This window comes from Cryptomeria japonica, chromosome 6 (assembly GCF_030272615.1).
Source record: "Cryptomeria japonica chromosome 6, Sugi_1.0, whole genome shotgun sequence".
Taxonomy (NCBI): Eukaryota; Viridiplantae; Streptophyta; class Pinopsida; order Cupressales; family Cupressaceae; genus Cryptomeria; species Cryptomeria japonica.
The window spans coordinates 520183460-520209934 of record NC_081410.1 but is presented as its reverse complement, the minus strand read 5'-3'; the positions used below and the strand labels follow the sequence as shown (position 1 = coordinate 520209934).

General features: G+C 35.7%; 1 protein-coding gene across 3 annotated transcripts in view; it reads right to left on the bottom strand.

Moving 5' to 3' along the window:
* Positions 1 to 9702: 9702 nt before the first annotated feature.
* The window catches only part of LOC131067949 (serine/threonine-protein kinase ppk1), a 41325-nt gene continuing 24552 nt past the window's right edge, over positions 9703 to 26475 (bottom strand). For 2 of the 3 annotated variants that reach the window (XM_058003104.2, XM_058003105.2), the window contains 2 exons: positions 10083 to 10177; positions 9703 to 9970 (listed from right to left, as the gene is read on the bottom strand). In XM_058003104.2, coding sequence (XP_057859087.2) covers positions 9835 to 9970; positions 10083 to 10177 — 231 coding nt within the window. In that variant the 3' untranslated portion in view covers positions 9703 to 9834. Of the gene's footprint in view, positions 9971 to 10082; positions 10178 to 17068; positions 17134 to 26475 lie in introns of those variants that run through there. The other variant, XM_058003106.2, reaches the window with a different exon arrangement.

Here is a 26475-nt window from a genome sequence, read left to right as displayed (position 1 = left end):
ACATATGAGATGTATGCTAGATTGTGCATAAAAATCAAACCAATTCCTCATGTCTAGAAGAAGTTAGAGATTGTTATCGAGTGGGGTATTTGGAGATAGAAGGTGGGAAGAGAGGATCAAATCCATATTTGTCAAAGGTGTAAGTCAAAAGGCCATGTCTTAACGGATTGTTGGTGGAAGGGAATAGAGATAGGAAGCACAAATAAGGAGGAGGAAGGATCAAGGAAAGACACCAATAGGGTGCATCACAATAGGAAAGAGGAGGATCTCATCTATGAAAAGAATAAATTATATAATTGGGATTACTGGAGGAGATTTAGGAGGATTTGGTTGGAGAGAGTTATGACAAAGAAGAGAAGGATGGAGAAGCTGAGAAGGTGGATATGCAATTGGAGCATGTGGAGATGGAAGAGAAAGAGCAAAATGACCAAGAACTTGCAAACATGATTGAAAAAGGCTTTTGTCTAAGATAAGAGGTTGTTGTGAATGCTATCTTGGAAAGTGGCAAAGGAAGGGAAGGAAGATGGGAAATTTAAGACTTGAAACGAGAAGAAAGTAGTGAATTTGAAGATGATGAGGAAGGAATCTTAGAAGAAAGAATGTTAGAGCAATCATAGTCAAAGTTGAAAATGCCAAGACTGGGTGAAAAGAGAAAGAAGGGCAAAATTTCTATTAAGGAGAAATTGAAAATGATAGGAAGTGCTAAGAGTCAAATGAAATTGAGGTTAGGGAAGACATTATCTCTTCTTGGGTCACAATGAATTTAGTAACATGGAAAGTTTATGAGCATTATTATCCCTAACAAAAGGCGTGTGATGAAGAACCAAATTGATCAAACCAAAGCAAACATAGTAATGTTGTAGGAAACAAAATTGTCGAAGGAGGGACTCAAACTAATGGAGAAGTGGAGATGTTGAAATGTGTGCTTGTGGAGGATTCAAGGGTGTCTGTGTGGCGAGGGGGGGATTGGTGTGATTTGGAATCCAAATCGGATCATTGTAGAACCTATTTTGGAGGAGAAACATTGGCAATTGGTCAAAGCTAGAGTGTATTAGATGAAGGATGAGGTATTCTTGGTCAATATCTATAGGCCGATTGCAATATTGAAAAAAAAGAATCTATGAGAGAGATTATCGAATGTGATCTACATTCTACAAGGGTAGAAAATAATTCTAGGTGGGGACTTCAACGCCTCATTGACAAGGGAAAAGAACAAATGTGGATCGAATATCGCTTCACAAATGCAGTTGGACTTGGGAACTTTGTCAATGATAATCAGCTTTGGGATGTGATCTTGAGGAATGGTTTGTTTACCTAGATAAATAGAAGATAGGGTTTGTGTATTGTAGAAAAATCAGACAAATTCCTTTTGGTTGGCAGGTGGGAGAATATGAATGTGACATTGGATTCTAGTATCTTGAACTTGATGGGCTTGAACCACTTCCCTATGATTCTATTATTCACTCCTAATTTGACTCATGTGGGGAGTTTAAAAATATGTTGCGCAATGACAAGTATTTCAAAGGAACCATATCCTAGAGGCTCATGCATGCTCTTTTTGTCAAGGAAGCTAAAATATGTTAAATCCTAGCTTAGAAAATGGAATTCACAACATTTCAAGAACATCTTTTTGGATAAAGAAATGATTGAGGAACAAATTGAGGAAATCAATGATAAGGTATGAATGTAGAGTTGGGAGAAGGGCCTTCTACACCAATACTCTAAAATTTTGGAAAGAGAGACGATGTTTTGGAGGCACAAATCTAGGAAAACTTGGCCAAAGGATGGAGATATGAACATGAAGTTCTTCCATAACATGACCAAAGCTTATAGGAGCGCCAATCGGATCTTAGAAATAACTCACCTAGATGGGCAAACTCTATCCACATAAACAGAGGTTGGGGGCGAGGAAGTTAGGTTTTATGAGGAGTTGTTGAACAATGCAACAAGCACATATGCAAGAGGTAGAGTAAAAATAGTTGAATGTATCCCAAAGCTAATCTTGAAGGATCAAACTAGATTTCTTTATAAAGAGGTGACCAATGAGGAAGTGAAGAAAGTTGTCTTCAAGCTTGGGAAATACAAAGCCTTGGGGTTGTGTGTCTTTCCTATGAGCTTCTACCACACAACCTAGGATATTGTGCGTGGGAAACCGATCAAGGTGGTGGAAGAATCTAGAAAGAAAAAAGTGGTGTTAAGGGACCTGAATAACACGTTCATATCCTTGATTCCTAAGAGACAAAAGGTGGAGACTATGAATGACTATAAATCGATTTCACTATGTAATACAACCTACAAAGTGTTTTCAAAGGTAATAGTTAATACATTAAAGGTGTCTATCAATGGCATCATTTATGAAGAGAAAAGTGGCTTTGCACTGAGTAGGTCAAGCTTTGAAGGCATTATCATTGCTCACGAAACCATCCATATAGTTCGGTCAACCAAAGTTGAGAGAAATTCAAAAGCCTTCAAGCATGTCAACATGCATTGTGGAAACTTAATGTCTCTAAAAGAATTAACATTTCACCCAACATTGATCCAATTATGCATCAACAGTTTGTATATGATACCATGCTATTTGGGACTTCTAGCAAGAAGGAAGCAAGGAGATTAAGAAAATATTTGATCAATACTACCTAGCCTTAGTCCCAAAAAAGTGAACTGGAACAAATTGGATGTTTTTTTCTTCAACACCCCTAACAAACACAACGAAATAGTGAGAATCTTGAAGTTAAAAGTTGCAAGATTTCCTAAAAGTTTTTTGGTCTTCCTCTTTTTGCTAGAATGAACAAATCAAAATTTTGGAATCAATTGACTAGCAATTGTCGGACCAAGGCTGAAGCTTCGAAGGGGAAGTGTCTCACTGCAACCCGTTGGATCATTATGCTTTGAGCAATTTTTGTTGTGCTACCAAACTGCGCCATGTCGTGTCTGAAGATCCATAAGAGAGTCGATAGTATTTTGAACCAAACAATGAGATATTTATTTTGGAATGGGGGTAAGGATCAAAAGATCACTCTGATAGCATGGGATAACATCTGCTGACTTAAGGCTAATAGTGGGGTGGGAAATTCAGAAAGCTTTCGTGCATGAACTTGGCTCTCGGTACGAAGCTTATTTGGTATATGTATTATAACAATAAAAAAAAATTGGGTCCACATTCTCCAAAATAAATACTTTGATTCAGCTTTCCCTACTAGAATTCTCACAGTCCGGGACCCCCTGGGGATCCTCAATTTGGAATTTCATCGTAGCATAATCAATCATGTAACCTAGAACATAAAAAATGGCTTGTAGGTGACTTTCTAGAAAGATTCTTGGAATGGGTATGATTTTTTGGACAAGCTCCATAATATAGAAGATTTGAAATAAGTGCTTGTAGAACTTTGGGGTACTAAGGTCAGAGATTATGTGGAGCAAGTGTCCAAGGAAGGACAAGGTAGCTGGACATAGAAATCTTTGCAAGATGTAGATGCCCCGTAGGATCAAAAGAATTGCATAGAACAAATCTTAAGGGACAGACAAATCTGGCCTTCAAAGGAAGATGATGAAATTGTCTGGTGCAGGAACAAGTTCAGTTGCTATTTTGTTAAAAGTATAGGCTTTAGTAAAATGATATCCAAAGGGAGAGTTGGTTCGTTTATTTACTTTGTAATAAACAAGTGTCCCGTCAAAGCAAGGGTCTTTGCCTGAGTGACATTGCAATACAGTATTTTGACCGGGGATAGACTCTAAAGGATTGATTTTGCAGAACCTAATAGGTGTATCCTATGTGAATCAGAAGAAGAATCTGTTGATCATTTTCTCTTGAGATGTGATACAACAGAGTATTGCTAGAGAAGTATCATGGGCAAGCTGGGTTGGCAAAGCCCACTCCCAAGTAAGTTAAGAATAGTATTCAATATGTGGGCCTTGCCTTTTAAAGGGTCAATTGTTCAGGAGTATATTGGGTCTGCACTCCATCCATCATTATTTGGAAAGTCTAGAAAGAAAATAATAGGAAAATCTTCCAAGGAAAGGAAATGTGCAAGGAGAGGTTACTTAGAAAAATTGAAGTCAACATAACAGGAACTACTAAGAACACAAGAAAGAAGCAAATCCTAAGAAAGAGTAAGTATTCAGTTTGGGATGTTTGTATCAAAAAGAGATGGGAAGGCTTGAGAATACCCCTGTTTATGGGGCTAGACAGGGTCAGGAAGGTCATCAAGTGTATACTTCTAGATGATGGATCAAAATTAATTTTGATATCGCGTCAAGGGGAAACTCGGGATGGCCTAGTGTTGGTTGTGTTATCAAAAATCATGGACGTCTTGGGGTTATTTGCGACCCTCTCCCTGGTTCCTCTATTGCCACTCTCAATGGTGGGGAAAAGCCTTCCGGTGCTAGTGTCTCCTTTGATAGGTCCTTATTTTGTCCATTTTTTATAAGATGCATTACAAACTTTAGTTAAAAGTTTTATGACATAAGCATTGCAAACTCTATTCGTACTGTGACTTATTATGTTATTAGGCCTTTACCCAAGCACGCTTAATATGTTTGATTAATGGATCTAATATAATACATATATGCTTATAATTCTAAATGTTAGAGATGGAAATGGTTGATTGTTATGATTCACAATGTTGTATGTACTAACTTGTTGTGCAATGCTTCATTCAAACTAGAAGCAATTGTTCCCGCAACCAAGCATTGTGTCAGCTCCTGCAGCCATAGACAAAACTAGGGTTGATTCAATCAAATCCAATTCTAGGTGGACAAATCTATCCAAGGGCGGTACTTGCACGTGCACATTTTCCATAATGATTTGACCCACTTAAGAATGTGACATTTAGTAATATGTTGAGTTGATTTGAGTGGACATTTATGTCTTAATGGTTGTTAAAAATTTTAGTCCTAATAGGACTTTCTCAAATTATGGTTTTTTTATCCATTCAATAAATATCTCCCTATATTTGGGGATTGAGTTGTAGTTAGTTAGAAGAATCAGTCATACGTTTGATTATATAAATAAGTTCACATACAACATAAAAAGATTAACAACTTTGTGATCATTGTAGTAGTTATATTTTGTAAGAAAGTATGTAAACTTGTGATGAATTTAAAACAATACATTTATGAAATAGTTATGTAATCTTGTAATTTTATAGCGAGTACTTACCCAAGGGTGCCCACTTGAGGTAAAGTTACTCTTAGATTAGTCTAGCTCAGTTAGTTTTGGTTCAGGTGTTTAATATTAAAGTAGCTCTCTTGAATTTCAGTAGGATAATGGTTTTGTTGTTTATTGTTTCCTATAGCAGCCATAGCCAAATTAGAATAGATGGTACAAGTAGCACTTGATGACTATCTCGTTTAGCTAACAAGTAATAGTTGCTTTTTCTTAATTGCTTTAGACTGAATCATTGTACTATAATGTTTAGTTTACATTGCACTTGTTCTTTCTTTGATATCTCAATTTCAGTTACAGTATATTCAGTAATTATTTTCTAGCATTGTCCTTCACTATTGTTTTTGCAGTCAAAATAGGATAGCAACCCAAGATAGATTTGTAATGCACATATAGTGTTGTATCATTTCAAGTTATACGACCCATGGTTGACAAGTAAGTGTAGCCTTTAAGCTATTAAGGATTGCTCAGCATGGATTGATATCCCTAAGTTGTGAAGACCAATAACCTATCCCAAATCTCAAATGGAATTATAAGCCCTGACATCCCCTCTAGTGTTTGCTTCTACAATTGATGGACTAGCTTCACTCAAGGGATTGGTTTTGGTGCTCCTCACATTTTGAGAGAGGAATCTCATCCTCTTCTCTATGCCAAATCATCCTCAATGGTTATTTGTAGCTAGGATGTGGTGCAAAATTAGGACTTCTGCCAGCATAATGGTTTGGTGTGTAGATTATTCAATCTTTGGCCTTCTCTTATTGATCTTCACAAATGGGTGCCCAATTCTTAGAGGCCTCTTATGGCAGGTAAGATTGGGCTATTCCTCTATGCTAAAGGCTTTTTGGTTGCCTCCTTTTGAGGAGAAGATTTTGGTGTTGGGCAAGTTATGGGCTTGGGGGAGCACTCTTTCTCTATTGAGCCACTAAATGTGTGTCCAGTGTGGGTTAGACTTCAAAACCTCCCTCTACATTTTTGGGAGGTTTTGTGTTATAAGGTGATAGGCAACTCTATCAGTCACTTCTTGAGAGTTGGGTGATTCTACTTTCTACATGGGGCGCGCGCTCTACTTTTGCTTGTATTTTGGTGGATATTAAAATCTCCAATCCTCTTCATGGGGATGTCATTTTGATGGTTGTTGGATAGACCTTGGACTCAACCTCTTGATTATGAGGGCCTTAAATTAAGATGGTGTTGATGCTTCTCCATTGATCACCTGAGTACGAAGTTTCCTCTCTCACATCGTAAAGTCTTTTCTATGTGGTGGAATGATGTTAATAAAGATCACTTAACTATTCATGATCTTGATTTTTATTCGATTGACTCCCCTTAATATGATGACAAGTCATTTGCTTCTAGCACAAATTTGGCGTGTCCCTCAAACCATTTTGAGGAACCTCCTACCCTGACCTCACAATTTGATTTTCCCTTGGCTTCAAACCAATTCTTGACTACTCATGTGGTTGATGGTCACCCTTCTTCTTGATGTTCTATGGCTCTCTCCTCGCGTGTTGATAGACTCTCCATGGGGGGAGTTCCCCTTACTTCCCCTTGGTCTAAGAATGTGGATGCTAATGTCCCCTAAATTGTTGTAAGGATGAAGAATTGTCTTTTTATATCACTTCCCCAAACTCATGTTCAAGTGTTGGGCAAGAGGCCAACATTCGAGGCTTGGCATTATCTAAGTGAGACCCCAAAAGTCCCAGCTCTTTCTTTCGTTTGTTGTTGTTTTAGTAGCTTGGATGTTGGTGTCCCCCTCTTTTGGTTGTGTTGTTTTTGTGTTGTATTTAGCCAACTTGGGCCTATCTTGCTTTATTGTAGCTTAGTATAGGGCCAAGACCCTAGTTTCCTACTTTTTTTTTAATTCTTTAGTCTTTCTATACAACGGTCTAGGCCCTTTCAAAATCTATGCTTACCTTAATAAAAAACATAAAGAATAGTTAACTAAAATGTATTGGAAGTTAACTGAAATGTAGTTGTAATTAGCTAGAATGGAGTGAAATTTAACTCTTATTATAGATGAAAGGCATTTTTTATCCATGGTGCCTCTTGAATGTTGGATAGACAATGGTTTATAGTGAGGGTTAGGATTGAAGTTTGTCAAGGTTTGTAGCTATATTTAAGGTTGACATTTGTTAGTATATTTAGGGTTTATTTTTTGTGATTTACAATTAGGACTAGTGTTAGGCATCTAATATTGATTAGGTATAAGATTTAGGTTTTTCGTTATAATTTTATTGTCTATGTTCACATAAATTTAGGTTTTTTAACTATTTGAGCATCTAGTTAGGGTTTCTAAATCTAATTATAGATAATTAGATTTAGAAGTTGAGGAATTTTTTAAAAAACAAGGATTATAGGATTCAAGTTTCTAACCATAATAAAGAACAGGGTTCAAGTTTACAACTACAAATAAGTTTGTAAGGAGTATTAAGCTTAGATGTTCTAACAACAACTATCACTAAGATTTCTAATTATGGCTAGAGTTCGCATTTCTAACCACTATAGTGTGAAGTTGGGGTTCATAATCACAAACAATTACATTAAGTTTAAGAATTAGGATTATAGTCATTGAAACAAATTTTTAAGCATATTTTACTAGAGGGGAAAATTTTATTCTTTTATTTTTTAAAATACAATAAATGAGAGGAGTTTGAGCAAGCAAACATTTGTAACCAATTATTATGTTAGTAAGAGGGCCACTTCCATTTTGATGTCACACCCATTACTATTCATTATAAAATATTGGTGTTTATATTGGCATGAACCAAACTTTGCAAGCAATGTGAAATTACTTTTTTAAGATAGAGGATTTGAGTCATTGATACAATTCCAAAATACACGTTTCTAGGTGTATCTAGGGAAAGGTGTTTCAACCCCAAAGGGAGGGAGGAGGGAGGAGGATGAGGAAACAAACATATTCATATGCAACCAATCCACCATTAGGGTTTACAATTACATACAAATTAAACTTAAGTAATATTTACAATTAGGAATGTTAAACTTTGTAATTATGATTACAATTATTATATAATTTATTAAAGTATCTAGCTACAATTAAGGGTAGACATTTTACGATCTACAATTCCTAACATTGTGTATGCTAATTAGGATTGTTAAACTTTGTAATTATGATTCCAATTACTATTATATAATTTTTTAAAGTATCTAGCTAATTAAGGGTAGACATTTTATGATCTACAATTCCTAACATTGTGTATGCTTTCTAATTATTAGGTTAGAATTTTCATTGAAGGTTATCATTAATAGTAATTTTAGTTTTCTAACTACATTTATCATTAAATAATTTAAAAATCATTAGGTTAGAGTTCCTAACTATATTAAGGCCTAGCATTTATAATTATGACTATGTATAGCGATTCAAACTACAATCAAGTTTAAGGTTTCAAACTATGATTAAGAATAGGTTTGTGATTTGCAATTATAGATATTTAAACTAGGTTTATGATTTGTTTTGATTTATTTTTTATTGAAAAAAAACATTTTAAAAGGGCCACTTCCATCCTTGTGTGATCACAATCTTAATATGTACATTCAAGATTGTTTATGCCCAATTTCTCTACCTACTTTGGTCACTCTTCAAAAACTATTTTTCCATTCCCTTTAAACAATATTTGTGGATCTCCCCATTGAATCACCTCTCTTCTTTATTACTAGCCCCAATACCCCTCACCATACCCACAAGGCTGTAAAATCCCCCGAACCCCTTTAAAGTATTTTAACTTCTCCATTCATTACCTAGTTTTTTACTTTCCTAGACATCTATTCCCCCCCCCCCAAAAAAAAAAAAATACAACTCCCATAGAAACCATAAAGTTACTAAATATAACGGTAGGCCCCAAAACAAAATATCCAATCCCCTACAAATTCTAAATGACAACTCCCAAAAATAAAATATGATTTACCTCCTCACAAGTCCTTAATTCTTTGAAAAAATGACATTTGTAGTCCCTCTAACCCTCGAATCATAATTAGAGACCCTAACTTTACAAAACCAAATACAAAACCAGACAATAAAATAGGGTAGAGAAAATAACTTCAATCCGTTCGTAGTGCAATTTCGTTTCACTTCTTTATTCAGAGCTTGGGCCAACTTGCCTGAAGATAGTTAAGTCAGAAAAAAAGGCAGTTTGAATGATTAACAATTTGGTTGTGAGAGCATTGCATCCAGTCGCCAGTTGCCACAATTGAAATGATACAGCTGTAATTTATCAGACCAATTTAATAATACGGCTAGTGACAGCAAATACTTCCACTTGGTTTAAAGACTAAGCATTACCCAGAAATTGCCATTCAATCTCTGTCACTGGCCATAGTTACAGTCTTACAGATGCCTTATATGTTCAAACTCTTCCTGTCATTCTTGAGAGCCTGCCTATGGTAGATAGTCAGGCAGTGATATAAGAAAATCTCTCCATGGCATGACATGCAATGCAATGCAACTTGCTTATTCTAGAGTGTACGCATGTTTATAAGAAACGAGAAAAGTAACATATGAATGGCTATTGCATGTCACCAAGGAAAAAAAAAGCCATGTATTGTATTGATGAGTGAAGATTAAAATGTTGATGAATACCCCATGCAACAGAAGTAATACAAAGAGTACATGCATTGTTCCATTTGTAGAAATGATCGATCTTATTTTACAAATTCTATATCTCTGGTTGTTGGCTGTCTCTCCAAATTGTCAAAGCTTGATTTTTTTGAGGTGAAGGCCCGGTATACTGCTTCTGCAGCTCTTTCAGTTGTTCTGTGAGATCTTGGAAAGTTGGACGGCTAGCTGGATCCCTGCACCAGGAAATAGCTAAACTATTAATCTTACAACATGGTGTTTATAAATGCCTTGTGCACTGATACTGATCTACAGTGTACAAAAAGAAAATCAAGTACAATATATTACTCTTTCCAACAGCTTTCAATCATGGCAGCCCACTGAGGATCCACACTGGCTGGGATCTGTAACCGCTGATTCATGAATCCTACAGCCCCAACTACCTGCAACATATGATATATCACAATTATGAATAAGTACGTCTACTCATGTATAAATCTCATTCAAGATGACTAATATACTGTGGAACATAGTTGAGCGGAAAACAGTATCTGAAACTTTTTATGGCAATGAATGTAATAATTAAATGCATGCCGACCATGATAAGTGTTGTGATCCTTCTGAAGTTCTAAAAATTAGCACATTAAGACAATGATTTAACTAGGAAGAATTTTCAGACAGTTTGCTCGGTAGGGACCACTGTGGGTTTTGTAATTCATGGATCTAAAGACTGTTAATGTAAAGAAATGAGTTGTGTCAGAAGATGGGAGAATAAGGTGTATAGTAAATTTTAAGTCTTTGCCTCGTGAGCAAAACACAATGGCCGTGTAAGATCCCCTTGCAGATATACACCCATCCAGCCAACCTCGTCATGGGATTGGGTGTCAAACTGGGATCAACTAGTCATGTCTATCATCATATGATTCCTCCCACTGTCCATCCACATCACAATAATACAAAGTAAATGTGGTAAGTTATCCCAGAAATATTTTATCATCAAACACTTTTCATGTCTTCTAGAAAATTAAAAAATGGCATGTTCGCATTTATTTTTTATGCAACTATATCCTCTCATGCGTAATTTATACAATGTTCTTTTCGCTAAATGTGATCATGATTTCCAGGTTCCCATAAGATTCAACAATTTTTATTTGCCCTTAAATTTTAAATCTTATTCTCCATTAGTTACCTGAGGTTTGACTCTTGAATCTTATCTGCATACATTTAAGGAAAGAACTTACAGTTTTTTCTATCTACAAGGGTGTTGGGATTTCTAATCTTTTTTAGCATTTATTTCTAATCTTATCGACAAGGGTGTTGAGTTTTCTAATCTTTTTTAGCATTTATTTCTAATCTTATCTACAAAGGTGTCGAGTATTCTAGTTTTCTAATCTTATGTCTATGATGTACTAAGGTCAATATATTTGATAGTTTCGCTGCAAATATATAAATACATTCATGTACTGTATTTGTATGCACATCTTGGAAATGCACAAGGCATACAAGAACAGCTGAATTTACAGCTGCAAAGGTACAATTAATGGAGGGGCTACTTCTATATATTCCTTCAAGTGTTTGTATGTGTACATTTGACAGTGAATATTATCTTTTATTATGTACTGGTTAGAAAAGTGCTATTTAAGAAGTAGCTTGATATACTAGAATTTGGCCTAGGTGACAGGCATCATTCATGTTGAAGTTTCATTCACTACCAGCATCAAAATGTTGATCTCAAAGCTCTGTCATGAAAAATATATGTTAATACTTTTGAGTTTGGCTCTGGCAACCTTTGTGATACAGGACAATGCTGACTAACGCTGATTTTGGTTGATAACTGCTTCTTGTTACAGAAGGTTCTTTGGCAGTATAGAAACCTGAAATGTATATGCAAATAAAAGATGATGGCAGTAAATGGGTGGGCAGAGACAACGACCGGTGTAAATTGTGCAGGTAACGGTGTTACCTGTTTGAGATATGTACCTTGGCATAGACCTGGTAGAGGAGCAATAAACGTATGGTAGTATGAAATTACAAATGCTAACAAATATTAACCCTTGTCAGTGATAAAAAAGCAGTGATTATATTATCAATCAAAGGAAAGCTCAAAGATGATGTGGGGGCAACGGCACACAATTTTCCTTCACATGCTATTTTATAATAAGAGAAGTTGCCATTGGCATCTGTAAATATCATGGACATGGACAATTGGAGAGAACTGCTTGCAAATATATTCTTTAAATACCAATTTATGTACTTCAAAATAAATGATTAATTGATGTAAAGGTGGTCTATTTCAAAGACATTAGCAATGTGATCTTACTCCTGTTACTGCATTTCCCAACAGTGAATTTGTTGAGAAAGTGTCTCAACCTTGCATCTATGACACATAAAATAGTTGTACGAAGTTAAACATGTTGACCAAAACATTCACTGAACTATGACATGTCACCATGATTATCATAAAGCATCTTTGGAGGGTTTGAATAAGACAAATTGGAACACCCTAGTTGGGAGGATAACAATGACATGTTATGGCAGATAGGACTTCTCTTGGAATATGGAAGTTGAAATTTGATTAAGGGATTTGAGCATCACTTTTGAGTGGTATTAGGTCATGGTTTTGTAATTCCCCTTCAATGGTTTCATGTATCGGTCTCTATTTATTTGGTGCTTGGGATGGAATTTGCATTGTGTATTTTGCAAATATTATTTTGCTGCCAATAATACTCCAGATCTGAGTGTTGATGTTTTTCTCTTGTTAAGGCTCCTTCCTTAGGGTGTATTATGACCACTGTTGTATGTTAATACATTTTTAGGTGCTTCAAAATAGGGTTTTTTTCTCAAAAGGGTTTTCTTAGGATACATCATTGTGTTATGGTAAATGACTCTATTATGTTGTTTCTTTCCTACAAATTATTTAGTTAATATTTTCTATTAATCTCTCCTTTAAGATAAGTGCAGGAATCATTTCTGCACCTTGGCTTCCTTTCAAATTAATATATGAGCTTGATCAACTTGGGTACTAGATGGTAGGAACAAAGTTTTTCATACTAATCATGATTTGAGGGGGAGTGTGCACAAAGAAGACATTTGTTTCAGGGAAGATGGCACATACATCTAGACTAAAGACAAAAAAAACTAGTGTGACTAACTTTGAACTGTAGAAGCTCATGATGGAGGATTTACTCAAAAATAAAGATCTATGAATTGTCGTATCCGGATACAAAACAACTGCAATGCCACTAGATGATTGACCAATGTAGGATAGAAAAGCAAGAAGCCTTATCAAGCTTTGCTCAACAAATACTATGAAACTTTGGGGAAACTATACTACGCAAAATCCCTAGTTAATAAGTTTTTCCTACGAAAGAAGCTATACACTTTGAGGACAAGTGATGGTGATTATGTTATTGAGCACATGAATGCATCAAACACAATTATAGCGCAACTACAATCTACCAATGTGAAGATGGAAGAGGAAGATTGATGCATGACCATTTAGTGTTTTTCTATCAAACTCATGGGACAACCTCTTAGCAGTTACTAGAAGCACTATCTCATGGTGAGATTATGGTTGCTCTTCTTTCAAAGCATATGAGGGGAAAAGCTACCAAATCCACTGTGGAGACCTTGGTTGTTCATGGGCAATCTAAAGAAGAAAGCAAGAAGAAGGACAAGGGTGGATCTAAATCCATGGGATATCTAAGTCTGCAGGTAAGTCCAAGGAAAAATGTTGGAACTATGGCAAGACAGGCCACTTCAGAAGAGACTGCAAGGAGAAGAAAAACAAGAAACAAACCAAATCTAATGATGATTAAAACAAATCTTCTCAATAGGATGTAAGAGATGCCTTTGTCTTTCCTTGGCAATGCATTCATTTCAAAATGCATGAGCAATAGACGCTAGAGCTTCTTTCCACATGACTTCCCATCACGAGTGGTTTACAAAATATGAGAAATATGATGGTTATAAGATCTGCCTCGACAATAACTCATGTCTCAACATGGTTGGCTATAGGTGAATCAAGATTTGATTCCCTAATGGGAGGATCAGCCTTGTAGTTGAGACCCATCCATTCATGAATTTATGCATCCATCTTTGCATTCACAATTAGGTTTTTAGCTTCCCCCTAAATTGATCTTAAGGGGGGTAATTAGGTAATCACCTTTGTAATTAATTAATCAACAATTCATTACTTAGGTTCCCTATTACTTTATTACACTTAAGCTAAACTTAGGAGTGCTTTTCTATTTTTAGATTAAGCTAATTATAGGTCATGTTGTCTCATAGAATAAGATAAGGGCACTTATCATGATCTAACTTAATTCTCACTTAGGGTTTCATCTAGGGTTTTATCTTTATTCTTTTATAAGCATTCATTGTCTTCATTGTAATCTATTCGGGTAATCCGGGTTTATTCAATCAAATAATTGAAGGCTTGTACATTCCTGATTTGGCACAAAACCTATTGTTTGTAAATAAACTGAATGATATGGGTGTGTGGGTAGGCCTTTGGAAGTTGAGGTTGTAAGATGGTTTAAGGAGCTCTGGTCTTCTCAAAGAGGATTGGAGTTGGTACTCTCTTTCAATTTGATGCGTGCATTTACAAATAGTGTAGTAGTTCTTCAATACATGTGATGAAGAGATCTACAATCTATGTCTGAATCATTAGAACCTGCAATGAATAGCTTGGTTGTATCCAACTTTAATGCCCATGCATTCTAGGTACATAAGCATGCTCTTACATCAAAGAGCAAGTTACCTACCAAGAAAACAATGTTATGGCATCAGCACATGGGCCATATTGGTGAGGAAGATCTACAAACCTCAACAAATATAAAAATATTGTAGAGGGACTTATTGATTATTCTCGAGTTTTTTAAGGAATATTGCATTTATGGAAAGAAAAATTGTCACTTTTACTCTAGTTCTCAAAAACTTTCCAAGTTGAAGGATCTTGTTTATTCTGATATATCTGGTCTTGTAGAAGTTCCTTGTCAAAATCTTTGTATTATGTATCATTTATTGATGATTATTTTGGGACATGAGCATATCTTCTCAAAAGCAAATTTGGGGCCTTTAGTCACTTTAGTGAGTATGAGGCTCTCCTAGAAAACCAAACTAATAGAATAAGGTGTTGAAGACTAATAACGATGGTAAGTTTTGCAAAGTTAGATGCTATAAGGAGAACAATATTGAAAGACATAAGACAACTCCATATGCCCCTCAGTGAAATGGGATTGTAGACCACATGAACATGATGTTGATGGAGAGGGATGGAAGTATGCTTAGTGGGTCTAGATTGGAACAAAAGATCTAGGCAAAAGTAGTTGCTACTGCATGTTGGCTAATCAACTGGTCTTCTGCATCAACACTTGCATAGTAAAACCCCATGGAGGTTTGGACAAACAAAAAGCTCTCACTTCAACATCTTTGTGTATTTGGTTGTGTGGCATATGCTCATGTGCCTAGGGAGAAGCAGTCAAAGTTGAAGAATAAGGTTGTGAAATGTATTGTTATTGGCTATGGTGTCAGTAATAAAAGGGTACAAGCTTTGGGATCCTATGGTTGAAAAAAATTTCTACAATTGAAATGTGATTTTCAAGAAAGTCAAACCTTCCACCATAGTTAAGTAGCTAAAGGACTATAGGAAGTTAGTTATGCAACTATAGCCAAAGATTGAGAAGGCTACACCAAATGAAGAAACCGATATGAAGAGCTCATAGAGTTAGGAAGAAAAGGAGAAGCTCCTCCTCAACTTTTGAGGTCCACTTAGGAGAGAAGTGGGAAGCCAACAAAAAGGTGTAGACCACTTGATTTTAGATACATATTTATTATTTTCTTTGTTGATCAACACTGATGAGCCTAGAACAATTTAAGAGGCAAAGGAAATGGATGATTGTGATTCCTAGAAATTGGCCATGGAAGAGGATATGGCTACACTATGGAAAGATGATACATGGAACTTTGTTTAGTTTCTTGAAGGACAAAAACCCATTGGCTGCAAATGGGTGTTCAAAAAACATTGACTCTAATGGTAACATTAAGAAGCACAAAGCGTGGTTGATTGCCAAAAGCTATTCACAAGTTTAGGGAATAAGTTTCATTGAGATATTCTCCCTTGTTGCAAAGTTCACATCTATTAAAACGTTATTAGTTTGTGCTACTGCTTTTGATCTTGAGGTTAAGCAAATGGATGTGAAAACAGGTTTCTCATAAGGTGATTTAGAGGAGATCTACATGTCACATCCAAAGTAGTACATTTAGAAGAGTAAAGAGTATTTAGTTTGTTAGTTGAAGACATCCCTCTATGGTTTAAAGTAGCCATCTAGAATGTGGTATAAAAAGTTTGATTCATCTATTTTGGGGTTTGGTTTTAACAAGTATAAGTTAGATCATTATGTTTACTATAAGTATAAATAGAATGGTGATCATTTTATCATTATCTTACAAAGTCAATGATATGTTGTTATTTGGTAATGTAAGGAAATGATGAGGGACTTGAAATCTCAACTTTTGTGACAGTCTGAAATGAAGGACTTTGAGGCCACTAATTACATCCTTGGAATGGAAACTAGACAGGATAGAGCTAACATCAAACTTTGGATTGGTTAAAGAAAGTATGTTGAGATTCTTTTGCAATGTTTCAATATGGTCAATAGCAAACAAATGATTGTCGCTATTTCTATGGGAAATAAGCTTTCAGTTTAGCAGTGTCCTAAGACACTTCCAAAAAGAAAACCAATGATTGTTCTTATTTCTATGGGAAATAAGCTTTCAGTTTAGCGAGTCTGACAAAAACACTCATCAGATGCATTAAAAACAAAAAACAAAAGTCAAAAAAGTTGCATTTTTTCCCTATAAATGCACAAATGCCCCTCCCTCACACAGCACTTGAAGAGCAAATATTCTTCACAAAAAATTGTCAAATACCTCAATTCTCGCTTAAGTGATAAAATTGTGAAAATGATGTGCGACATCAAGTTTTGTGTGGTTTCAGAGGCCTTAATTTAGGAATGCGCCAGGGTGCTGCCCTTGGACCTTGCGAGGGGCATTGCCCCTCAACTCCACTAGGGGCATTGCCCAACGCCCCCCATGAGTGGCACTACCCCTCAAACCCATTTGGGTCTTCACTCCTAGACTCCCACTAGATATTGGGATCTCCCGTCATCTAATAAATTTGATTACTATGAAAGGGTTGGGGAGTGGAGACTAGAATCGACAACTTCAATAATTATCTTTATTACTATGATAATATCATTGATCAATAATGAAGTATCATACTATTAGCATTAGCATCTAAGATTCAAATGCAAAGGCAGTGGAGTCATTGCCTTCTAGCAGCAAGATAGAGGTCGAGTTGGAGCCACAAACACAACCTTCAAAGCTGAGCAAGTTGCTGCAAAAGAGTGCAAGGATTAGAACCTCTCCCCAAGTTTTCAATAGACCAAGGAAAAGGAAGATGTAAAATGTTATAATATGCAATTTATGAATTATGATGATAATTTTCAAAGGCAACCATCATGAATTCATTAAGCATCTACCTAACTATTGTATTAGGATTCTGCATGATGATGTGATTTTGTACTAAATTTATATTCAAATGAATCAAATTCAATACAAAACACTTTTGTACTCATTTATGGACTCGTGGATACATTTTGTCATTGAATTTTGCAACAACAAAAAAAAGTGATTTTAAAGAAATTTAAGCAATATTTTAAGTTGTCGAGTTATTGCCACGTTTTTCTTGAGTCTTTGCCAAGTGGCATATTTGGGGACTGAAGAGTTTTTGCCAAGTCCGAGCCTACCAACTAGGCCTTAATGTATTTACTAAGATGCACTTCATTTTATACACCAAGAGGTGTTCTACAATGGCATCAAGGAGTCTCAAGTTGTTACGTGTACATAAAAACCAAAACATGGCCAACATTTTTTTTGATGTATTTAACTATAATATGAAACTTTAAAATTAACATAAAAGTATATAGTATCTATTGCACTTTTAATAGTAAAAGCAAAACAAAAGAATTATTAAAATTTAAAATAATGAAGGGTGCCTTTTTCAAAACTAAAAATTAAAATTTACATAAAAGTAAAATAACTCTTCAAACAAAAACAAAGTAAACAATGTAATGAAACAATATCTTAAGTATGATAAAATAACACTTTTAAGTAAATAAATAAAATAAATAACCCTTAAGAAAAAAAAATACAATTCATAAATAGTTCTAAAGTAAAATAAAAACTCTTAGGTAAATAAAAACAAAATAATTCTAAAAGAATTCTAAAATATAATAAAGTAACTCTAAGTAAATAAAATAATTCAAGACTAATGGCTCTCCACATATTTTTGATAGATGAATTTAAGATGTCTACTAGTTTTATTTTATTTTTATTACTGCAAATTTTTGTGCAATAATGTTTTCTCTAAATACATGGTATTTCAAGGTTAGAAGCTTTTTAACATGTTTTATTTGATTGTATGTGTTGGCATAGATGATAGGAAGATACTAGAAAAAGGCCTCTTTTGATCCTCATTAGAGCTTTTTTTCTTGAGAGTTTTCCTCCATATTTAATAGTTTCGTACTTTTAAGCTGTGTCACAGAGTTCACCAAATTTCAGCCATGGAGTTCAAAATTCGGCGAACTTCAAAACAGGATTAAAAATTCATTGAAATTTGCCTCAGATTTGCACGGATAGAGGGCATGGCTCTTTTTTCCCTGGAAGTGAAAGCTATGCCTTGTCCAATCGCGTTGCAAGAATGGGTAGAGTGAGACTCCTATGCTCGTGTTCTCCAACACTCAATCTCAAGCCACTCTCGACACAAAACTATAATCACTTGTCAACCAACAATGGATCCTCCTCACAGTAGGAACGAATGGACCTGTCAGAATGCAACAAATGGACCTCAATGTTGAATGGGGGTTGGGATCAGGAAGTGATTGGAGGGGGAATAGGAAGTGCATTTGAAGAAAGCGGGGTTTTGAACAAACCAATCTTTTATCTTCAAGTTTTGTTTTTATTTTTTAACTTTTCGTTTTTTCAAATAAGATTTTATTATCTTTCTATTTTATTTACATTTTATGATTAAAACAAATGTTACTTTATTTTATTTTTTACTAAAACATTTAAATTTAATATTTTAAAACATTTTAATTAGAAAAAAAAAATTCATCAGTAAGGGGCAGTTTTTAAGGTGCTATTGCTGTTCAAATCCGCGAGTCTACCAGCCCAGTGAAAGCACAAAGCCAGCAAGAATAGCTGCCCAGCGGGGATTTGAACCTTGGTGGCGGTTTCACCAAGCAAGTGTTTTAACCGCTGCATTACATGGGTCACCCCTAATTAGATATATATATATATACTTTATTATTTTAATATTTTAATATTTTTAAATTTATTACAATTTATTTAAATCTAATGTAATATTGTTTCATTTTTTGGATTTATTACTTAATAGATTTTTTTTTTTTAAATTATTACTTATATTTTAAATTTTTTACCCTTGTCGAACATCATGCAAATTTTATTGTTGCCGAACTTGAACTCAAATTCAAACCTTGTGACTTAGCTTTTAAGTTTTGCTTTTCCACCCAGCTATCTCTTGCACTTCTTTGTAAGGGTATGAGATTTTTGAGTTAGTATCAGAGAAAGCTTACAGGCATGTAGAATTAGCTGTATGCCTGAAATATCAAAAAATACAAAATAGAAGTAGCTAGTTTTCAATGTTTGAATGTGGAAGTGAATGTCCATGCAAGTGAAGTGCTTGAGGTATTACTTCATCACGGGTCTCCTATCTCTCCAGATTTTTTACACATTGCAGAGTCCTGCTGATGAAGACAACTCACAAAACATGAGGAAAACAGAGCAAATTCCCTGGAATAGATGTATTTGAGAAGATTTCATCAATACAGGTATAATTTACAATCCAATTCTGCTAGTAATTTTCTACTTTCTTGCAAACAAAAAGTAAGAGTTCTCAAAAGGTTGATTATTCTTCATCTTTAAGGGGCAACAAAGCATGGTGATTTAAAGGCAGATTGTTACAAATGTTTTGGAAACAACAAAAGCTGTTGAGAAGGTTATACTTACTGTGCAAAGTGTCCTTGTGGGGAACATGAATTTCTATGTTTACGACATGAAAACATAATTAACATTTTGTTTTCGTTTTTGGGTGATGTTCATTGATGAAGATGTACGAGCCTTGGAAATATTAATATGTTCATTGATTAATATAAATTTGGGATTTGATAGAGTTCAAAGCCAACAAACTTCTAACACGATAAAACAATGGAATACTTCCCCTTGCAGTTGTGATTTGATGGTTTCAGCTGATGTTTTGGGTACAAATGGCATACAATTGGTATACAATTGGTAGCTGACTGAATTGAAAATAATTTGTCTCATCTCAGGCGGAATTATGAAGAAAAATCTTCCCTACACTTATACTGGAGGTAAAGATTTCACTGAAAGAGATATCACATTATTACATACACTCATACTGCAGGTATAAGCTAGCTGAATGAAATGTCATAATATTGCATACACTCATTGCAGATAAACAGTTCAAGACATGTTACAATTTACCTAAATTAATACTGCAGCTGAAGAGTTAGCTGAAAGAAACATTACAATATTTCCTTCGCTCATATTGCAGGTAAAGAGCTAGCTGACAGAAATGTCATGACATTGCCTACACTCATACTCCAGGTGAGAGGTAGCTGAAAGAAACGTCACAAACATTGCCTACACTCATACAAAGGAATTTGTTGAAGTAAAATCAAATTTTATTATGCACAATGAGTAGAAGACACTCAAACCAAGGCATTCCCATTAAATTTCATGTGACAGAGGAATCTGCAGGTCATAAAGCTTTAGGATGGGTTCAAATTTATTTATTGTGTCACTGGTCCTATGTCTTAAAATAAAGATAAAAATGTTTTAAAATGTGGCATTGAGGTTATCACCTAATTTATGGTTATATACAAAAATCTATAAAAAAATATTAGGTGGTCATGGAGTTTAGTTCCATTTCCCAATTTTATAGAAGTGGTAAGTCTTAAGAGAGAAATTTGATCAATCATCCAGATTCCAGACAATGTACATCTTTTCAGGATTATCTTAATTAAGTGGTAGCAGGGAAGGACATCCAAATCCATGTTTCCATGTGTCTAGCCAGCATATGGAACAAGGAGACGGCCAACCCTATTAGGTTTAGATTTATCTTATGACAAATTTCTTTCAATTGATGTGTATATTCTCTTTGAACGTTAAAGTTTTATTTGAAGATGACATTTTCTTTTAGAATTTTCATTGCAGTTGGTAGATGACAGTAATTACTCTTGCAGTCAAATGCAAAGTGCAGAGCCTTTGTTGACATTTTTACATACTCCAGATTGGCAACATATGGTGATCATTTTTACTGCACCACTAACGTTTCCCTGGCGTCGCCTACCACATTGCATGTCCAAATATCCTTTGATCTAACAAGCATCATCTAGATGCCCATTTTAGATAGAACCCCACACCCATCATTTCATTTTTGTAAGTGCACTCCCACAATTGAGAGAGTGGCCCCACACTACCCATTTTTTGCAAAACAGTGGCAAAAGAACCCAGCAGAGAAATAACATTTTACACAAAAGGCCACTTGTTAAACAGTTAAAGCATCCTCACAGCCAAAAAAAAAAGATTTTCAAGAGCACAACAGTCTTGACCTTGTTGGTTAACGGATTTGTCTCTCTAAAATAACTCAAAGATGACTCATAAATGCCCAAGGTGAAAGACAAATAGAAACTAACAGTTGGAGAAATTGCTATTGAATTAGCAATTTTCCTCTAAATTTTAGAGGTACAGCTCCCTCTTATGATACGATTTGGTTCTTTTTGAGGTGTGCTTTTTAGCAGAAAGCAGGAAAGGCAGAGCTTTTAACCAGAAAGCTCTAAGGGAAAAAAGGGGGGGTATTGACAGAAACATAATTGAATAGAATACAAAGATTCTACCCTAAATTATTAAGATTTGTAGATCCAGGACATTACTGTTCCATCCATTCAAAGCTAAATATTCATAGTAATGTGCACCAACAGATAAAAAGAAAGATAACCCAAATGTGTAGTATTTCAACATAAGAAGAATAACATAATTCACCAACCGTAACTTTTATGATCCATGAAGTTGCATTCAGATTTCTTTTTATAAATATCCATTCAGAAACTGTTAAAAAGTTCAGAACCTTATGAAAGAAAAACTATATCTATCTTGACTCCTATCTGACATATATATAGACCACGATTGGTAACTGTCTTTTTTTTTAAATAATGGTCTTTGAAAGCGACAGTTCCAAGAAAAGAACCAAACAGTTACTCAACATAAAAAAAAAAGGCTTATGAGAGCTTGACTCTATATCACCTGGCAGCACCATTAATTAACATGGGGAGCAGGGTTTCAACCTGCTACAATTGCTACCTGGAGCTGGGCATCATGCATTTCAGCCTTTTCTTCTTCTTCCTACAACACTAAGATGACTCTCATGTATTTTGAAAAGTTACTTTTACGTCTTCAGGCTAGAGTTGTCAGTCCAAAAAGAATATCCTCTTGTGGGTCTTCAACTAACACCAAGTCGGTCTAAACTATAGGGGTGACATCTTCTCCTGGGAGAGCCATTTTGCCTCGCATCGACTTAAATCGATTACTATTTATGCACTTACCTTGCTACAGACTTCTAACATGCACTGGATTAATTCGCCTCAAGCTCGGGATTTCTAGCTGCAGCAATTTCTCTTTGTAGAAGAAGATTGTTAACTTCAGCTCGTCTCTCCTCTTGCTCCAGAATGGAAGTTATCCTTCTATATTCAGAGTAATTAGTCATTTCTCTCTATGCAACCCTATTCAACTAAGCAACTATGTCTTCTTGCTCCTTTTGAATCCAATTCAAATCAGGTTGAGCTATGGGAAATTGATCTTCATGGGGAAGCACCATACTGTTTGAAGATGGGGGAATAACCCATATCGAGCACTAACCAAAGAAATCTTGAAACGGAAATAATTAAGATTCTTGAGTTCCCACTCCTCCAACAGACATGCCAATTTGTCAGTTTACTGTTTCTCTAGCTAATCCCTAAAGAAAGAGTGAATTCAGAATATTGCCGCCTTTCATTTATGGACAGGGCCTTCAATCATTAAAGTTCAGCAATGAGAAATAATATAATTCTTCTTCAAAAATTGCGTCAGTAACTTTACATGCTTTAGCCACCTAATCTGTCATTAAGGAGATGTACTTCCCAGATCTCTAATTAGATTGCAAGGTTCCCGATCTTTTGCACGAAGTTCAAAGAATTACCAACCTAGGAGATGTTAACTTGGGTGACGAGACACACTAAATGCGGTGGGGTGATTGGCAAATTAAGGAACCATTTCAAAGCAACTAGTGCAAAGAAGTGAGCTTTAGAGGACGATTGGTGAATCGAAGATTTTCAGAACTTTAGAACCAGTGCTAGAGTTCGGAAATACCCCGACAGCCTGACTATATAGACCTTGGCACCATTTATGATCGACGATACTGTTTAAGCTTTAGAGGGAGTCGGAGGGTCGATGATTTCTAGGACCTTGGAACCATTATAAGTTGATCCGAAAACCAGCGACCTAGTCGACAATTTTATAAATGGGTAAACGGCCTAAATCGAGAGTCGGTTTTTGATAAAGATGATCAGAGGTTTAAAACTAGGGGTAATAGACCTCTTGGCCTCTAGCGTTATGACAAGAAATCTGAAATTCCTAGGATTCACTTTTGCTGCCCTTATTTGTACCAAAGTCTTTATGGCATCTGGACAACTTTTGACTATAGGCTAGTACTTCAATATCCAAGTGAGGACAATTCATAATAATATCTTATCTTATAATAACTAGAAAAAAGAAGAGAGAAATAGAATCATACTTGATTGAATGATTGTTAATTAATTTAACTTTTCCTCGTCAATTCAACAATACATTTATAGCATTTGTTGAGAGCATAGTTTAAAAACTTGGCATATTTTCCAGAGATTTATTTACAAAAAATATCTTCTTTTTTTCAAGGAAAAAAAAAAACTTTTTAAGACAAAAACACAAGTATTTAATAAAACAGAGTAGAATAAGCTTCACACAAGAGTGGAAATCTCCATGAAGCAAGACATAAGATCCAAATGTTAATTTGGACTAAAAGAAAGTGTGGTTTTATTGCACATATGAAACAATATTGATAGATTTTACTCCAGATATAAAAGAAAGACAAATGGATTTTGGAATATTCAAACTAGATAGCTTCTTTGGGGAGGCTATAGTCGTCCACAAGAAGCTAGATCAAGGAATCACCAACACCATCAACAATGGCAAGCATAATATTCATCATCTCATAGCCGAATTCAAGCATATCATCAAAGTCATTGTGATCTTAGCCAAAGTAGTCAAAGACAAAGTTGTAAAGTGTGTTGAGTTGATTGGGGGTTTGCTTAACTTTGACCACAATGTTGGACTCAAGTAAGTGGAATCTCTCAAAGGCCTTGCTTAACTAAAGGTGAGAGAGGATGCCATTGTCGATCACCTCCAACATTTTGGACTTGTCATTGATGGTCTTTTTAAAGACCACCTCATCCACAATGAACTACCTTACCCTTGAATTGGATGGAGTTTTTCAAGTAGGACTCACAATTTCTCAGTAAGTTTATCACCAAAAAATTGCCCCCAAGCTTTTGAGGAAGTGACTTGGAAGTGGATTTTTCTTTAAAAAATCACAAGTTGACATATTTTTAGGTGATTTTTTAAACTATGCTTGAGAGGCTTTGGAAATTTCCAGCCATTATGCTTCAGCATATGATCTGTAACGAACTAAAATCTTTGCAACGTATTGCCAAGGCCAAGTTTGCCACCCAACACCTTTGTTTGGAGATATTTTTAGGGCCAAATTTTTTTCACAAACTCAGATCTCTTGGTGACTCAACCTTTGACCACCATGCAAACCCCTACTTGGCATTCATTTCTTCAAAAAAGGTTGTTGCCTTGGATCTCTCATTGGGTATGGATAATGCTCGATCGGTACACTTAATTTAATCTTGTAATAGCATCTCGATTCAAAATCTCATCGAACATATTTTGCTTTCTTTGCCCAAAGGATGTGAATGATAGAATTGTCATGGATGGCATTTATTGATTATATTCCTATGTAACCCAAGGATGCATCCCCAACCAAAATACAAATCCCCAACAGGAAACGTTCGAGGACATAGGGATGACTCGAAAACATCCTCAAGCCTGTTGATGTTTGTAGCTAGGTCGGATTCCTTCTAGGGCCGACCTAGCACATGGATAACTAATTGGCCTATCGGCCTTGGTCATAATAAATATGCAATAATTAAAATGTAACTTGTAATTAATATCTCATATAGGGCCGACCCTATATGTCCGCCACCTTGGAGCATTATATTATTATTGTAATTAATTGTTTCTCCTGAAGGCCAACCCATTGTGAATGGGTGCCTCTCACATATATAAAGGAGATGCACTTGCCATTTACAACATACAATCATTCCAGTAGTGAGCGAGCTACTTCCTTGAGCAGAGCAAAGATATCATTCAGCGAATTACATCATTAAGTAACGAATCCATCAGCAGCGAATTACATCATTAAGTAGCGAATTCATCAGCAGCAAATTCTGCCTTGGACAGTGAAGTCATTCTTTGATACAGTGAATGCATTCAGCAGATCAGATCAGATCTGCACCTTCAGCATTCTGATGCCCCAGTTCGGTTCAGTTTACATATACTGCTGTGTATGATGATTTAACCTGTGCATATAGCTTCAAGAATTGAAGCGAACTTGTAAAGACATGTTTGATCTTGTCTAATATATTCTGAGATTTCATTGCTGGGTTTTTTACCTTCAAGAGGAAAGTTTTCCCAGGGTATTCGGGTGTTCTGCGTGTTCTGCGTGTTGATTTAATTTACTGCTATCATTCTGATCTAAAACTAACATGGTATCAGAGCCAGGTTTGTAAAGATCGTGATCAGATTTGAAAGCAATTAGTGACAAGTGTCTGGATCATATTTTCACAGACCGAGACTTATATTGGATATGGATCAAATTCATTCATTTTGCATGATAAGCAGTAGGCGTTGCTCCTTGTTTGCTGCCCGTAACTAAACATGAGGAGACCCACGCTGTAAGTCAATATGATTTTTTGCTTGGCAAAGTTGGTGGATCAATCATTGTTGACTGCCTATAACAGTGACAAAATTCGCATCCGTGATTGTGCAAGAGACTCATAGATGGACTCAACGCAGAGTAAACGGTTATGAGCCACTGGATTCCATTAATAAAGTAGAACGACAGTCCCAGTTGTAAAAGCCAATGGTTTCATCGATACTTAACCTCAGGAGCACTCGGCTGAGCACAATCAGCAAGCAAGAGGCGTGGAAGGTCTTCCTCTGTACCACGGTCTCTGTGTGTATGCACAGATGGTACTCGTGCCTGTGCCTTAGGCACCTCAACTCTCACTCCTCGCAGCACCAAGCAAGGTTAACAGCTGCAGATCTAGCACATTGATGTACCATCAAGAGATGCAGGACATCCTTAGAATCACAGCAAAAGCAGTTAAATATGCCAGAGTTCTATAAGTATGTCAAGGTGTGGTTGGAGATATTTGTCGTGCTTTGGATGAATAGGTTCTTCCTTATTGTGATGGTATTATGACACAACTTCTGAAGGACC